General features: G+C 67.0%; 1 protein-coding gene across 2 annotated transcripts; it reads right to left on the bottom strand.

Moving 5' to 3' along the window:
- Positions 1 to 113: 113 nt before the first annotated feature.
- Positions 114 to 14659, bottom strand: MAP7D1 (MAP7 domain containing 1). 2 transcript variants are annotated; one of them, XM_063419092.1, is made up of 18 exons: positions 14509 to 14659; positions 8192 to 8848; positions 8018 to 8086; positions 7241 to 7404; positions 6787 to 6901; positions 4800 to 4910; positions 3289 to 3411; positions 3028 to 3170; positions 2776 to 2909; positions 2342 to 2691; positions 2091 to 2265; positions 1867 to 2026; positions 1511 to 1615; positions 1334 to 1387; positions 1174 to 1231; positions 974 to 1091; positions 711 to 901; positions 114 to 635 (listed from the first exon to the last, which is right to left on the bottom strand). In XM_063419092.1, exons 1-18 carry the CDS (start codon positions 14564 to 14566, stop codon positions 625 to 627), a joined length of 2796 nt encoding a protein of 931 aa, XP_063275162.1. In that variant the 5' UTR covers positions 14567 to 14659; the 3' UTR covers positions 114 to 624. The 2 variants fall into 2 exon arrangements, with proteins under 2 accessions (XP_063275162.1, XP_063275163.1); XM_063419093.1 differs by lacking the exon at positions 4800 to 4910.
- Between the last annotated feature and the right edge of the window lie 2188 nt (positions 14660 to 16847).

Below are 16847 nucleotides of genomic sequence, written 5' to 3'. Positions count from 1 at the left end.
CGGGGGCGAACCTGCCCCGCTGCTGAGGGGGCCGGGAGAGCGCCCGGCCCTGTCCTGCCCTGCGGGCACGCACCCGCCCTGTCCCCTCCCCGGACACAGAGAAGCACGCCGAGGGCATTGTCCACTTTTAATTGTTGTCAAAGGTTGTCTGGATGCATAACACTGTCACAAGGGCACAGAGCAGCGTGGCGCCGGCCGGGCCCGGGGACACTGGACACACGGACATGCGGGGGAACGTGGGGACAGAGAGCTGTGACACGGCCCCCCCCGAGCCCCCCAGAGCATCCCCACGCCCGGCCGGCTCTATTTACAGTATTCACAGACGTTGTACCCAGCGAGTTAAATAACTACATCATTACACCACACGTCTGGGGCGGCTCCGGCGGGCTGCGAAGGTGGGCTGTCAGTCTGATAAGGTGCATATTTAAAATAAAATAAAATAAAAAAAAACCCAACAAAAGGAAATAAAAACGAGAACAAAGAGAGGAGCCAGGCGTCCTCGCCGGGGTTCCCACAGCCCCGGGGCTGGAGCAGCGAGGGTCGTGGTCTGACGACAGCTACGGGTCTGCGTGGGCTGCCAGGGTCAGGGCATGGGCAGCATCCCTGGGAACATCGGGCAGGCGCTCACAGCACCTCTGCAGGGGAGAGCAGTGTGAGGGCACAGCCGGGGTGTGCACAGCACCGTGCCCCCACACCCTCCCGCCGCTCACCTGTGACCTGCGGCGGCTTCACCACGGCCTGCTTGAGGAAGGGCTCCTTGTCTCCGAAGGGGATGATGCTGCTGGGGCTCCCGCCGTGGTGGGAGAGATCCCGCAGCTCCTTGGAGCCCTCGGTGCCCGAGAAGCCGTTCTCGTGCTTGCCGGGCTGCACGCCGTTCACCAGGGCCGCTGCCTCCTTGGAGCTGCGGGATGGAGGGCTGGGATCAGCCCCAGCCCCGCCACCCCCAGCCTGCCCCCGGTGTCCCCGTGCTCACCTTGGCTGCAGCCCCTCACCCCCCAAGCCCTTGGTTCCCCCCGGCGTCCCTGCGCTTGGGGTCTCTGTCTCCGGGAGCTCCTCTGCCTTCGGGATTGGCCCCAGGTGCTTCTCACGGCCTGAGGACACGGCAGAACCTGGCTCAGCCATGGCCTGGGCCAGACCACGGCTGGGGGAAGCAGGCCTGGGGTGCCCACACACCTGGGACATCTTCCTGCTCGGCTGCTTTCCCGTTCAGCACCTTCTTGTCGTCCTTCTTCTGCAGGGACAGGAGAGCTGTGAGGGTCTGCAGGCCGGGGCAGGAGGGCTCTGTTGAGTGCCCCAAGTCCCCAGTGCCCCGGGACAGAGGACAGGCTCCCACCTTGGTGTCTGCTGCGTCCGACTTGCGCGTCCTCTTCATGATCTCCTCCAGGCGCTGCAGTCACAGAGGGACTCAGACACAGTCCTGGCCACCCCGACCTGCCCCTGGTGCCAGGCAGGATCCCCTCCAGGGAAAAACCTGCCACGCCCCGTGCCTGGAGATGCCCCCCACCCTCACCTTCTTCCTCTCCAGCCGCTCCTGCTCCTCACGCTGGAAGTGCTTTTCCCGCTCCAGGCGCTGCCGCTCGGCCTCTTCGCGCGCCCTCGCCTCGGCCTCTTCCTTCTGTGCCACAGCGGGGCAGGAACGGATGAGATGTGACAGGGAGGAAAGGGATGGGGCAGGGACCATGGGGATGTGCTGCCTGGACAGCTCAGCACAGCCCTGCCCCGTGTTCCCTCCTGCCACCCTGGGCCTTGAAGGGCTGGGCTATTTCTCACCCCTTTACCCCCCTGGAAAGTGAATCACAGGAGAACGTCCCTGCCTCTGTCCCCCATCCCCTGCAGCCCCTTTCCCCCACACTCCATAACCCCAACCTGTCTCTGCAGCCGCTCCACCTCTTCTCGCTCAGCCCGGGCTCTCTCCTGGGCCTCTCGTTCCTCCTGCAGCCGCCGCTCCTCCTCCCGCTGCCGTGCCAGGGCCTCCCGCCGGCTCTGCTCCTCGGCCGCCCGCTGTGCCCGCTCCTCCAGCACCCGCCTGCGGGGAGGGGGCCCTTAGCACGGCAGGAGGCCAGGGCGGGGGCCAGGGGGACAACACCCACCTCTCCTGCTCCTCCTGCTCCCGGCGCTCCCGCTCCTCCCGCTCCCGCTGCTCCCGGGCCTGGCGTCGCTTCTCCGCCAGCAGCCGGGCAGCCTCCTCTCGGTCCGTGGTGCCGGCGGGGGGTCTGGCTGGGGGGCTGGCTGGCACAGGGCCGGGGGCCGCAGGGACTGGAGGGGCTGGGGGAAGCAGCAAATGTCAGGGCTGCTCTGGCTGCTCCCAGCCCTGCGGCTTCCCCAGCCGCACTGTACCCACCTGCTGTTGGCTCTGCGGGCACCTTGGGGGGCTCAGGAAGGGCTGGGGGTGCTGGACCCCGCTCCTCCTCCTTCCTCTCCCTTGCCTTCGCCTGGCCCTCCTGCTCCCCCCGCTCCTCCCGGGCCCTGGCCCGCACCTTGGGGGAGGAATGGGCGCTTCGAGGCAGGGGCGGCTTGTGGGGAGAGCCGAGGGCTGGGCTGGGGGATGCTGGGCGGGCTTTGGGGGTGGCAGGGGATGCGGGACGGTTCTTGGGAGTGGCAGGGGATGAGGGACGGTTCTTGGGGGTGGCAGGGGATGAAGGACGGTTCTTGGGGGCAGCAGGGGATGAGGGACGGTTCTTGGGGCCAGGGCTGCAAACAGAGCAAGAAACCATGTTAGTGGCAGCCCCCAGGTGGGGGGAAGGGGCTGGGAATCTCAGGGTGGAGGGTCCCGACCTGCTGTCAGCCGCAGGCAGGAGCCGGGGCTGCGCCGCTGGCAGTGACTGCCGCTTCTTGAGGCTGCGCTCACGGGACAGGGCGCTGCGCTCCTTGGCATTCTCCCGATCCTTCTCCTTCTTCTCCTTCTTCTTCTGCTCCAGCCAAGGACAGACAGACAGCGTCAGCGCTGGGTGCTGGGCTTGGCAGGAAGCCACGCCGTGCCCCACAGCTGCCCTGGCACCCAGGGTCCCTGCGGGATGTGGCACTCACGGGCGAGGGCTCGGTCCTGCGGCGCGGCGTCACATCAGGGCTGGCAGCAGCCGCCTTCCGGCGCTCCCAGCAGCGGTGCGGCAGCCGGTGGTTGTGGCAGGGGCTGAGGGGGCTGGCAGAGGCTGAGCGGGGGCACACAGGCACTGGGGGAGGAGTTACCAGGGTCAGGATGGAGCTGGCACCAGCACCAGCTCCTCAGTGACTCCAGGCTCCCTCACCCTGTGCCAGGATCTGCGTGTCCCTGACCCCCCAGGGGCTCACCCTGCTCCTTGCCGTTCCCAGCCAGCGTCACAGCGCTGCGGCTGCGCGCCAGGAACGACAGGGTGGGCGTCATCAGCCGGTCCACGATGCTGCTCTCCCACGGGCTCAGCTGCAAGCTCCGGTCTGGGGAGGGAGAGGGGCCATTAGTGCACCACGAACCTCCAGGTCCCAGTCCTGCCCCCACAGCCACTGGTGGAAGGGGCAGCCGTGTGTCTGCAGCAGTACCACGGCGCATGCACAGTTCCAGAAGTGCCCAGAGCTGGGCTGTGCTGGGGAGGGGTCCCCATGGCCACAAGAGCTGAGCAGGATGAAGGGCCATGCAAGCCCAGGCATTGGTGGGCGGCTCGGCGCATGTGGACGGTGCTGTGGCATGACCACAGTGGTGTCCTTGTGTCCTGTGCCACCCTGGTGACAGCCATGTGCCACCCTGGTGACAGCAGCCTCCCCACTTTTGCCCAGCAATGGCACCCTTCTGTACCCCTGCCCTGTGTGACCAAGGCCCTGGCACGTGCCAGCTGCCCGAGGGACACCACAGTGTGCCCTCACAGGAGCTGTGCTGGCTCACCAAGCATGCCCCAGGAGCCAGGCCAGGCTCACAGCACCCACAGAACGGCGATGCCTGGACACAGAGCTGCCACTGGCTGCCCTGTGGCATGTCACCAAACACCCCGCGGCGCATGGGAAACACCCACGGAGACAGGGCCCCTCTGCCCCTCTCCAACGGGTGTCAGGCCAGGGGCAGCACCAGCTGCCAGGAGGGGAGAGCACAGAGCCATGGGTGCTGCAGGGGGACAGGGTGGCAGGTCTGGCACGGGCCCAGGGAGATGCTGCTCCCAGCCAGGCAGTGCTGGCAGCCCCCAGGTGCCTGTCACTGGGCTGAGCCCCAGCACAGGGCGGTGGGAGCTGCCTGCGTCACCACAGCCAGCGGCGTCAGCTGCTCTGGCTATTTATACCCGTCCGGGAAGGCGCCCATCACCAGGCAACCCTGAAACACAACAGCAGCCCCGGCACTGGACACATCCCTCTGTTGGACACATCCCTCCAGCATGGCTGCAGCCCTGGGCAGTGCTCCCAGGGCCGGGACGACCTTGTCACACCACGGCCACAGAGCTCCGTGGCACCCTGCCCCAAGAGCCTGTGGGGACACTGGCACCATGCCCAGCCCCAGGAGGGCTGGTGACAGGCAGCCCCTCTGTGGCTGCACCAGCACCCACTGGAGCTGCCCTGGGGCAGGGAGCCAGGCTCCCATCCCCGTCCTGGTGCCCCATGGGGCTGCCACCACCCAGCCATTCCTCCTCCTCTTCCTTCTCCTCCCAGCCCACACAGCCTCAAGGAGCCACCGGCCGGTTCCAGCCTCCTCCCGCAAACAGCAAACGGCTTCTCCTCTCTCCGCGGGCACCTGGGGATGGGGGACCCTGGCATCGGGGGGACCCTGGCATCGGGGGGTCCCCTGCGCTGGGCGGGGGCCGGGCTGTGCCCCCTGCGCTGGGGCAAACGCAAAGGGCTCTTACTTCTACTGGGAGAGTTCCAGAGGGTGGCGGAGGATTTGGAGAGCCGCTTGTTGATTATAGAGTCGACGTGTTTGGGGAGGTTTACAGCGGACACCGAGCACCGGCTCGCACCTGGAGGAGGGAAAAGACACAAGGGCATTAAGGTCCCGGGGCCGGGGCCAGGCCCCCCACATGCAGCATGCACGGCCGTGCCAGGGCACTGGGGCAGAAGTGGAAGGACCAGGGGAGATGCTGGAGTCCAGGGACACAGCACAGAATGGGGTAGGAGATGCCGGAATCCAGGGACATGGCACAGAGTGGGGCAGGAGATGCTGGAATCCAGGGACATGGCACAGAATGGGGCAGGAGATGCTGGAATCCAGGGATGCGACACAGAATGCGACAGGAGATGCTGGAATCCAGGGATGCGACACAGAATGCGACAGGAGATGCTGGAATCCAGTGACACGGCACAAAGTGGGACACAACACACACCACTGGCATTCAGCATGGCAGTGTCTGAACCCTGCAGGGTCATGCTGGGATCATGCAGGGATCTCATCCTCAGAGAGCCAGGGTGGCTCCCAGGCCCTGCTACAACAAACACAGGGCTCCCAGGCCCTGTCTTCCCACAGTCCTGGGAATCGGAGCGGGTGGCCGGGGACCTTGGCAGCACCAGGCCAGCATCCACCCTGGGGGAGCAGGGTGAGGGCAGCAGGTCCAGACAGACACGAGACAACATCACACCGGTGCTGGGTCACTACGGCACTGCCAGGACAGTGCTGGTGGCTGGCAGCACCTGCACAGGTAGCTGGGATCTCCCCACCCTGGCTGGGCTCCTCTGGACAAAACAGCCAGGGAAGCTCAGGGACAGTGGAGGTGGGAGGTTGGTGACAGCTGGCAGCAGCTCCAGCAGCACATCCTGACTGGAAGTGACAGGGGACGGTGTCCCCTTGCCAGACCCTGCCAGGTGCTGCACCACGGACACCCTGAGTGTGCCATGAGCCACAGTGGCACACACGGCACCAAGACAGGTGTACCCAGAACATGGAACCTGTACACACAGCCCAGCCAGGTACAGCCGGGCACGCAACACCTGAACACACACGGCACCGGGCACACGGTGCCAGTACGCACAACAAAGCCTGGCACACAACACCTGTACACAGCCGGTCAGGTACAGCCTGGAGCACAACACCTGTACACAGCTGGTCAGGTACAGCCAGGAGTACAACACCTGTACACAGCCTGGTCAGGTACAGCCTGGCACACAACACCTGTACACAGCTGGCCAGGTGCAGCCAGAAGCACAACAGCTGTACACAGCCTGGCCAGGTGCAGCCAGGGCCACCACAGCTGCCCCATGGCACATGAAGGCCAGACAGTTCCCAGGGACACAGCGCTCTCCTCTGTGTCACCATCCCTGCCAGACAGTGCCAGCCCCTGCCAGCACAGCACAGCAGTCAGGGGACAGTGGAGACCTCCACATGTCCAAGTGCTGAATCGTGTCCCCAAGGTGTCCCCAAGAAGCCTGCAAGGAGCAGGACCAGCTTCTGCAGCCACACATACAGCCACAGTCACCTCCATCCTGGACCTGGAGGGGCCAAGCACTGCCCCCACCCAGCTGGGGGACAAGGGACACGCCGCAGCACAGACCCAAACCAGAGCTTGCAGAGGCCTTGTGCAGCTCCACAGCCCCTGGGGCCAGGGGCTCTTCACGGCTGCTGGAGACCTGGCAGCGTAGCCATGGCATGCTGAGGCAGCCAGGGCTGCCCCCCAGGCAGGTCTGAGTGGAACAGGGACTGGGACACAGCCTCTGCTTACATCCACAGGAGCAGGCAACAGCCAGGGGACCCCATCAGTCCCCAGCACAGCCCAGAGTGATGGCAGCATGACCTCACCAATGGGGCTGAAGTGGGTTTGAGGGCTGGCAGAGAGATGCCCAGCTGCCCCCACCGCTGTCAGAGCCACAGGGTCCCAAGGTGCCTGTGCCCAGCCCTGCACTCACCGTCCTTGTGTGCGGGGGAGCCGTGGTGCAGGGCCCCAGCCCAGGACCACCGCTGCTGCCGGATCTCTGCCCACGTCTTCTTGACCGACCGCTGGATTGCTGCCTCATAGCGCTCCTGCCCGAGGGAGAGGGACACGCTGAGCCCAGAGGCTGTGGGAGCGGGGCTGGGGCCAGCCAGAGCCTCCCAGCACGAGGCCATCACAGTGATGGGGGTGCTTGGAGGGAGACAGGACAGCGATGCCTGCCCTGGCCAGGGCACACATGCCAAGAAGCTGCGCACAGCGCAGGCTCTGCACCATGAAGGAGGCGCAGCGGAGGACGGGCAGCTCCCAAAGGGCCCATGAAGCATCTCCTGAAGGGCTGCTGGAGCCATGAGAACTCCTCAGGGATTGCATCCCGTGTGCTGCCCCAGCCCCCTGTCCACTGCACCCATGACAGCCATCCCCATCCCCACCTTGTTCTTCTCCAGCTTCTGCCTCTGCCGCTCCTCCAGCACTGCCCGGCGCTTCTCCGCCCGCAGCCGCTGCTCCTCCAGCCGCTTGCGCCGCTCCTCCAGCTGCTTCTCCCGCAGCAGCCGGGCCTTCTCCTCCTTCTCCAGCCACAGCACCCGCTTGGCAGCTGCGGGGGGCAGCGGGGTGGCACCGGAGGCACAGCCCTGGGCAGCCCCGTGGTGGGGCCGCGTGCCCATGCCGGTGGCGTGGGGCCGCAGGCCGGCTGCGGCCGGGGCACGCGGCCGGGCTTGCGGGGCAGGCAGCATCACGGCCGGCCGGCCGGCGAGGGAGGGGTTTGGGCCAGGACAAAAGGAAGGCCGGGAGCCCGCCGGGAGCCCGCCGAGCCGCGCGGTGAACAATGGGGGAATGAGGGTGGAAAGAGCGCGGGGACAAGGAGGCCCCATGCGCAGCGCAGGGGCCCCGCTCGCCCGCTGCCCCGAGCCGCTGTGGGGCTGCCTGGGGCTGCCTGCACACGGCAGAGCCAGGCACCAGGGCTGCTGGCACCTGCACAGACCCGGGGAGTTTCCAAAGCAGGGAGCAAAAGTGTGCTGGGGGGGTCAGCAGCATGCCTGGGGGTCAGCAGGGTGCCTAGGGGTCAGCGGTGTGCCTGGTGGGCAGAGCTGCCAGCACCGCAGTTCCCGCCCGGGCTCAGCTAACCACAGCTAATGGGATTGCCCATGACCCGGCAAAGCTCCTTAGCCCCTGCCTCCCCTCATCCACTTTCCCTCCCAGCCCCGTACCCAGGTACTTGGCCCGTTCCTCGCGCCGCTCCTTCGCCTGCTTGTGCCTTGCCTGGGCTTTCTGGGCATCTGCAGAGGGGAAACACCATCAGGGCACTGCCCGGCCCCACCAGGCATCGATTAATGCCCACAGCGTGCAGCATCACTGGAGCACTGCAACCTCCTGGCACCCACCTTGCTTGGGCCGGGGGCTGGCGGCAGGGGACGGTGAGGGGCGGCTGCTCCGGGGGGTCACGTCCTTTGAGGGCCCCGCTGTGGCACCAGGGGAGATCTTGGCATCAGGAGAGGCCCCTTCAGTGGCAGCTGGGGCTGGGGGCTGGCTCCCACCGGGCAGCGTCTCCGCAGGGCAAGGAGTGGCAGCGTGGACGGGGACAGGCTGGCCAGCGGTGTGGGGCAGTGCCTCTTCTTTGGGGTGCTCCATCCCAGGCGGCTTGGGGGGTCCGGGGGGGGACCGGTCGCATCGGGGAGGAACACTCTGTGCTGAGGGGACCACAGTGGCAGGGCTGGGGGACACAGGCTGTCCTGGCAGTGCCACGGCTGGAGGGCCGGGTCGGTCACGCTGCGGGGGGCTGATCTCAGAGGGCATCACTGCCGGGGGGCAGACAGGCTGCTGGGAAGGGGGCACGGCTGCAGGGACGGGCAAGACGATCTTTTCAGAGGGGGCGATGGCTGCAGGGACGGGTGGGACGGTCTTTTCCGAGGGGATGACATCTGGAGGGCTGGGCCGGTCACACTGCGGGGGGCTGCGCTCTCCCTGCAGGGCAGCCCCGGGCGAAGGGGGTGGTGCAGAGGACGGGGGGATGCTGTCTCCCATCGGGGATGGCGGCTTCCCTGCAAGAGGGCAGAGCAGAACACAAGGTCACTCAGTTGGGGAAGCCTGTGGAAGACCCATCCTCCCCAAACACAGCCCTCAGGAGCCTCAGGGAGGGCAGTGGGACCCCACCTCAGCCTTGCTGCTGCTGCTGATCCTGGGGGCACCCGCAGCGGGTGCCAGGCGCTGGGCGCACAATGCACAGAGGGACAGCCGGGCTGCACCAGGCACTGCCACCACAAAGCTGCCCTTCATCCCCTGGCAGCTGCCGCCTGGCCCTGCCGTGGGGGGACATGGTGCCAGAGACCCCCCACGGGCACAGGGACCCACACACTCCCCTGCCACTCTCCCCAAGGGGACGAGGACGTCGAGCACTTCCGCGGCACAGTCGGAGGCAGGATGGGCGCGGGCCTGACGTCACCGTGACAGCCCGTGGCCCCCATCGCGCCATGGACTCGCAGCCATGAACTCATGGCCCAGGAATGCACACGAGGCTGCCAGACAGAGCCCCCTCCCCGCGTGGGGCCGGCCAGCCAGGGGGATCTCCCCTGTTCTGGATGGCCCTGGGCACCCCAAGGGAGCCCTAAGCACATCCCAACAGTGCCAGTGCCTGGCGATGTCATGGCACGTGCCCTCTGTAGAGGTGGAAGTGTCCTCAGTGACAGCAGTGGTGGTGACTACCCTGGCCCCCATTATCAGTTCTTTGCAAACAAACCCTTCAGAACTTGCCAGGATCCCAACTCCAACCCCCACGCAGCGGCAGCACCGTCACTGCTGGCCAGAATGACCCACCCAGGACACACAGCTCCAGCCCCATGGGCACTGCTGCAGGGTGAGCCCCCGGCTCCAGGGGGATGGCAGAACCCCAGCGACCAGCACCCACCACCAGCTGATGTCACGAGCTGGCTCAGCCGTGTTTGCAGAGCTCTCCACAACCCTCAGCGAGGGGCAAAGTGTGGGCTCTGCAAACACGGCCGGCGCCGCTCCTCACCCGCCCCACAGCTCCTGACCCGCCCCACGCCTTCTCATCCACCCCAGGCTGGAGTGCTCCGAGCCAGGGTCAGCCCAGGCTACCCAAAGAGGCATTGCCAGCCCCCTGCACTGACAGCACGGGCACACCCCAGGTCCCCTGGTGCCCAGAGAGGGGCTGGGGGTGCAGCTGCAGCCCCCCAGGCTAGGGCTGTGCCAACAGGGTTCCCCCACCCTGGACTCCGTGGGGACACAGGCAGCCCGACCCCCCCGCAGACCTTCCGGGTATTTTGTGCTGCAGGAAGCCAGCCCATCCCCTGGCCCCGATCCTGCACATCCCATGTCCCAGCGCTGCGCCCTGCGAGGCAGCCATCGGTCTGATGAGGGGCTGGGACTGGGGAATCCCCTGCTCTGTTCTCTCAGGGCTGCCTCAGATGGGCAACCACGGGCAGCAGGGCTTGGCAGCTCGCAGGTGCCAGATCCCAGGATGGCACCTGCAGTGTCACCATTTTGTGTCCCAGCTGGGAGAGGTGACCCTGGGACCACTGTGGTGGCACAGCCAAGTGCTGCCCACAGGGCCGAGTGAAAGCACCAAGGCCAGGCTGATCCCCTGAGCAGATGGAAATACCTCAGAGAGCTCTGGACGAGTGAGGAGCACTGGCAGGGGACAGTGGGTGCCTCCTGCCACCCCCCACAGCCAGGCACAGAGCCCTGGGCATGCCCCACTGGCCAGAGAGACAACAGCACCTGTGGCCAGGGCAGGGCTGTGGGGCACAGCCAAGACCTCCAGGCCCAGCCAAGACCCCCAAGGTGGGGCAGGGCCGGCCCTGCCACCATCTGTCCCTGTCGCTGCTCCAGCACGGCAGCTGCCCTGAAACCCAACGCTGCCTGCGCCCAGGCGGCGCGGGCGTCCCCTCTCCCCCGGCCAGGGCATTCCACATGGATTAGCTCCCGTCCCCCCAGACACGCAGGCACGGCTGCCCTGCAGCACCCACCCCGGGTGAGCCTGCATGGCACCGACCCCACTGCTGCCACCGGGACAGCGCCGTGCCCAGCACAGGGCGAGGTGCTGCCCTCGACGCCGCATTGCCCGGCCCATCCTGCTCCTCCCATGGGTCCCCTTGGCCATGGTGCCTGTGCCAGCGAGCACCAGCAGCACCTCCTGCCCGGCAGTGCCCGGTGCAGCGAGGTTCCTTGGCCAGCACATGGCCAGGGATGCTCAGCCAGGCGCAGGCAGATCCCCGGTGCCGTGAAGCGAGAGCACATCGAGGCCCGCGGGCGCTGCTCGGACCAGCGGCCCTCGTTAACTGTCCCTGCAGGGCACTGCCCATAAGAACGGGGGGGCACCCGCCCGATGTCACCTCAGCTCCCCCCAGCTCTGTATCCTTGTGTTCCCTCTCGCAGCACAGCCAGAGCAGCCACAGGCTGCTCCCTGTGCAGCACCCAGCGCCCAGCCAGGGCCTGCCCCTGCCCCGGAGGGCCAGGAGAGGAGGGCTGATGGTGCAGTGGAGGTCATCGGTGAGCAGTGCAAAGCCACCCAAAGGTGCTGCTGTCACAGTGCCCAGCCACCCTGGCCATTGCACCAGTCCCTGCTGTGCCAAGGAAAAGACCCTGAGGCCAGCCCAAAGAGCTACTGCTGGCCCTGCAGGGCTGCTCCCCACAGCTCATGGGGACATCCATGTGTGGAATACACCCTCAGGCCCTCCCTGGTGCAGCTGCTCCCAGCTGCCTCCCCTGCCTTGAGAGCAGCCCCATGGGGATGAGTCCCTCGGTCTCCTGTTGCCAGCAGGTCCTGGTGCAGAGCAGGAAGGCAGCTGTGGCCGCAGAGCAGGAATTTCTCTGTGGGTGCTGGTGTCCACTCTACCTGAGGCCACCAGAGCTCTGTGGGATGCACTGGGATGCTCCAAGCCCCAGTGCTGCCCCTGATCCCGCTCTCACCTCAACACTCAGATATGCCTTGGGGCTGAGCCCCGCCCTGTCCCACCCAGCTCCTGGGATTGCCCTGTGCTGCAGCAACCCTTACACCTGAATGACAGAGACAGTGAGCAAGTCCCCCTGACACATCCCTGGAATGTCCACAGCACATTCCCAACACACTATGTCCTGCCTGCAGGCACGGCACTGACACACACCCTCAGTGCTGGCTCACATGCCTGGGCAGGGAGACATGGGCAATGCCAGCAGTCCCCACCTCAGAGGTGCCCAGTGCCACCCTGGCAGCCGCCATCAGCAATGACACCCTGTCCCCAATGGGGACAGCCACCTGCAGCCTGTCCCCAGGCACATGGGCACTGTCACCCGTGGCTGGCTCCTCTCCCCGCCAGCTTGGAGCCAGGGAACAGCAGCTGGCAGCCAGCTGGGCTTCAGTGCCCCACCACTGCCCACAGCCCTGCTTCGGGAGACAGGCTGGGGCAGGGCAGGAGGGGGCAGGCAGCAGGGCCCCTGGGAGGGCACAGCCAGGTGCCAGGCAGGATAAAGAGGCATATCCAGCCCCCTTTCCCAGGGTTCGTGTCCTGCCAAGGCTCTGGGATAGGGGTATGGGGGGCAGCCACGGGGGAACTGCACCAGCCCCCGGGTCAGGGCAGGGGTCACTGAGCTCCCACGGCACTGCCGAGCCAGCACTGACGTGTTGAGCTGGGGAGCAACAAGGGGAACTTGGGATCTTGTGGCGAGAGCGAGGCCAGGGGGTTTCCAGGGTTCAAAACACACGTGAAGGAAAGAGCTGGAGCTGCTGCTGGCCCCAGCACCCCCACAGCAAACTGGCCACACTACAACCCCAAACAGGCCGAGGGCAGGGGCAGGAACACCTGCCCACCATCCATCTGGCACGCTGGCAGTGGCGACAGGAGGTGCCCTCGTCCTTGGGGCGACACTTGCGGCGCCACCAGTGCCCAGGGCAGCCAGCCCAGCCGCGCTCCCAAAAACCTGTCTGCTAGCATCACACTGGGAAACAGAAACCTGGCTGGAAGGCAGGGCATGGGGCTCTGCGCCTGCCAGCATCCAGCCCCTTGGGGAGCAGGTCAGAACCCCCCAAAAAACAGGTCCTGTGCCTCACAACGTGTGGCACCTACCAAGGCTGGGGCAGTGCAGGATCCAGCTCAGTTCCCAGCAGGCTGCCTGTGGGGCTGCCCGACCCTGCTCAGAGCCCTCCAAGGAGCCAGAGCTGTGCTAACTATTTTGGACATGGCACCACGGGACTGTCACATCACCACTCTGCACGTCGCATCACGTTGCTCTGACGGTTTCGCAGCAGCGGCTCCCGCGCTGGGAGAACTCCCGAGCTGCTGCTCCCAAACACAGGCACTGGCGGGCAACCAGCTCACCCTCCCTCTCCACCGTGCCAAGGGAGAAGGGCTGGAGAAGCTGGGGGAAACCTGGACAAGGACAAACCTCTGCCTCCTCCCTGCCTTGGTCCTCATCCCTCTATCCACTGCATCCCTCTGCCCACCTGGGCAGCTCTGGTCACACCTTGCCCTGGCTGCCCTTCACGGGTTTCTGGCCTCCAGTGCCACTGGCTGCCCCACACAGGGTGGGTCCTGGCCCCTTTGGTGAAATCCCATCCCTGCTGGAGGCTCTGACCCGCTCTAGGCAGCAACACAAGACACAGGCCAGGCTGCCCAGTCATGCAGGTCACCCACATGGGACAGGTCAGGGATGGTCCCTGAAGGAGGACATGGTGCAAAACCGCCCCTGCTCCTTCAGCACCATTCTGTGCTCACAGTAGAGCAGCCAATGACCCACCCGGGTGTGCGGGGAGCCCAGGGTGTGCGGGAGCAGCCAGCCCTGGTCCCCGGGCAGCGACAGCATCGAGCAGGAAGGCCACAGCGGGCGGGAAAGCGGCGGAGGCAGAGAGCGGGACTCAGACAACATGTCTGGCGCAGGACGCGTCCTTCGGGCAGCGATGCCAGGACCCGCGGGCAGCCGGCGCAGGAGCCGCCGGTTTTCAGCATCGCCGGGAGCCGCAGCCATCCCTCCCTCTCCGCGGGCCCGGGCGATGGAGCACTGGGGCCGAGGGGGAGGGGAGCCGCCTGTCCTCTTCCTCCCGCGGTGGGAAGCGGCTCCGCCGCGGAGCTCTGCTTAGTCACAGCCAGCGCTGCGCTGGAGCCCCGAGAGGCAGCGCCAACCCCGGCCCCGAGCGCGGCCCCGCCGCCGCCGCCGCCCTCCCCGGTTCATCCCGGGGCAGCGGGACCGGCCCCGCCGGGACGAGCCGGGAGTCCACGCGGCGGGGCGGGGGCGGCCCCGGGCGGGTGGGGGGCAGCGGGTGCCTCCCACAGGGGGCATCGCCCACCGGCCGGTGGGGACGAGCCGGGCGGCGCCGGCGCCGCCACCCCCGGGGCTCCCCAAGGGCAGCCCCCCTGCACCCCCCGCGGCGGCGGGGCCGGGGCCGCTCCGGCCCTCCCCAAGATGGAAGGGCCGTGCCCGGGCTTTGTCCCTCCCGGGAAGCCGCCCCGGCCCCGGCAGCGCGTTTCCCCCCCTCGCCCCTCCCGGCTCCTCCACCGCTTCCCCGGGCCGCCGCCCCGCTCCGCCGCATTCCGCGGACCCGGCCGCCGCATCCCCGCGGGCACGGCGGGCCGCATCCCGCACCCCCCGGCAGACCCCGCACCCCCGGGCCGCATCCCGCACCCCGACTCCCCGCGGCCCCGCGGTGCGGGAGGGGGCCCGGGCGCCCCCCGGAGCCGGTACCGGCGCCGGTGCCGCCGCGGATCCTTACCGTGGGGCTGGGGCTGGGGCCGGGGCTGCGGCTCCCGCCCGGCGCAGCTCCGCTCCATGGCGCGGCAGGCGCAGGGGCTGGCCCAGCCCCGCTCCCCCCGGCCCGCGGGGGAGGACGCTCAGCGCTCCCCGCCCCGGCCCCGCGGCCCCGGCCGGGGGGAGCGGCCGGGGGATGCTCCGCCTCGCCCCGGCTCCAGACGCGGCCCCGCAGCCCGGACCCGGCGCTGCTCCTCCCGCAGCCGCGGCTGGGACCCCGCGCCGGTCACCCCCGCCTCGGGCCTGCCCCTCTGCCTGCTCCCGCAGTACTCAGCATCCCCGAGCTTTGCTCGGCCACTCGCCCGTCTCCATCCCCTGCTCTCCCGGATTTTGGGGCTCGCACACACATTTTACGATGCTCCGGTCACGAGAGCTGGCCCCGCAGCAAAGGCGCCCCGCCCCGAGCAGCACCGCGATGCACAGCCAGCGCCACCCGGAGCAGCTGCCCCAGCCTCAGGCACCCCAAAAAGACACCGATTTCCCGTTTCCGAGCCCCACCTCAGCTGTCGGAGAGGCCTTGGAGCTGCCGCTCCCCCGTTCCCCGCCACACGTGAGCCTTAGTCACCGCCGGCAGCCGCCCCCGCTCTCGGGGCTCCCCCCGCCCCCCGCATCCCACCCTGCTCCGGTAACCGGCAGACAACGGAGGCCTCTCCCGCTCCCCGGCAGGAGCAGCGGCCCCCGCTCAGCCCTGAAACCCCTTTCGGCACTGCTTGGACGGGAATGTAGCAGCACGGCCGGGGCAGGGGACAAGTGGGCAGCACCAGCAGTGGGAGGAACACGGCTCCAGGCTCTGCAGGGGCACCACGGACATGTCCTTGTCCACCACGGGGCCAGCCCGCTCCAGGCATCCCACAGAGTTCCCGGCTCTGCGTGTGTGGATGAACAAAGTTCGTTTTCTGCGGGCAGCACCCATCAGAGATGCCTGTTTTGGGGATGATGTCACCGCAGGCCAGGAGATCCCCGGCCACTCATTCTCCCTCACCTACCAGGCAAACAGGTTTACCGAAATCCCAGCCCTTTCCCTTGGAAGTGCATTCCCCTGACTCAGGGACGGGGACCTCCTCAGCAGACAGGGCGGCCCCACTCCGTGATGCTGCAGGGGTAGCCCTACACCCCAAATCACCCTAAAGTCATCACCCTCCTACAGCCTCCAGCTTTGCACCCTCTCACCTGGCTCAGACAGGGCAGAGGCTTCCTGAAACTACCAGAGCCTCACCTGCCAGCTGACTCCCCACCAGGGAATGCTGCATGGCCAAGCCTCAGCTCTGGGAGCTGGGCACCGCGGGAGGATGGCAGAGAATACAATGTCCCAGTGAACTCACAAAGCCAATATATTCCCTGGGACAGGAAAGGGGAACAGCCCCACTCACACTGTTGCATGGCTGAGCCTCCAAGGGGCTGCAGCAGCCCCACAGCCCCCTATTTCCATGGCACACGAGGGATCTGGCAGAGTGGGACTGGAGCCACTCCACGACGAGCTCCAAGGGTGACTATGGGCAGCTTCCAAAGCCTCTTTGCCTGTGGGTCCCCTAGCACCACCTGGAGCAGATGAACATCTCAAGGCTCTGGGACAGCCTGGCACTGGATCCAGCCATGTCCATGGTCCCTCTGCCTGCAGTGGGGTCAGTCTGGAGCAGAGGGCAAAGAGAGGAAGGGGCAACCATGGGTGTTCAGGGCCTGTATCCATGCACCAACAGTGCAGCATGAGAGGGCTCGTGAATGCCATGCCAGCCCAAGTCAATGGGCTTACACAAGCAGGAATTGATTGATCACTCTGCTGCAGGCAGAGCCCCCCTCTGTTGGGGTTCTGGGTCCAGCCCCGCCATTCCCGTGGTGCTGGGAACAGCTGCCCTCCCTGAGCTGATGGAAAATCCGATGAGCTCATGATGAGCACGGCACCCAGCCCTGGCTGCTGCGTGCCCCAGCACTCCCTGTGCTCCTCAGCCCTGCAGTGTGGGGTGCAACACCACTGGATGTGTTGGAGCTGCCATGGCTCCATCAGGCCAGTCTGGGCAGGGGGCTGAACCCCGAGGATCAGCACCTGGCCCTGACACTGACTGTAGGGACCCAAAGGGATCAGCACCCCAAAGTCAAAGGATAACTACAGCCACAGCTCAACCCTGCCAGCAGGAGCTGATGCTGTGTGAGTCTGGGAGCAAACAGGGATAAGGATGGCAAACAAACCCCACCAGCACCTCTGAGCAAAGTACCGTGTGGGACATCCCATCCCACCCATTTCCACCTGCTCCCTATCCCCCTGCTCCCACTCTCTCCTCAGCCCCTGGACTTTGCCCTGGCCCCAGG

This window comes from Prinia subflava, chromosome 24, assembly GCF_021018805.1.
Source record: "Prinia subflava isolate CZ2003 ecotype Zambia chromosome 24, Cam_Psub_1.2, whole genome shotgun sequence".
Classification (NCBI taxonomy): domain Eukaryota; kingdom Metazoa; phylum Chordata; class Aves; order Passeriformes; family Cisticolidae; genus Prinia; species Prinia subflava.
Note: the sequence above shows the minus strand (reverse complement) of the source record. Positions and strands in the feature narration are given on the sequence as shown.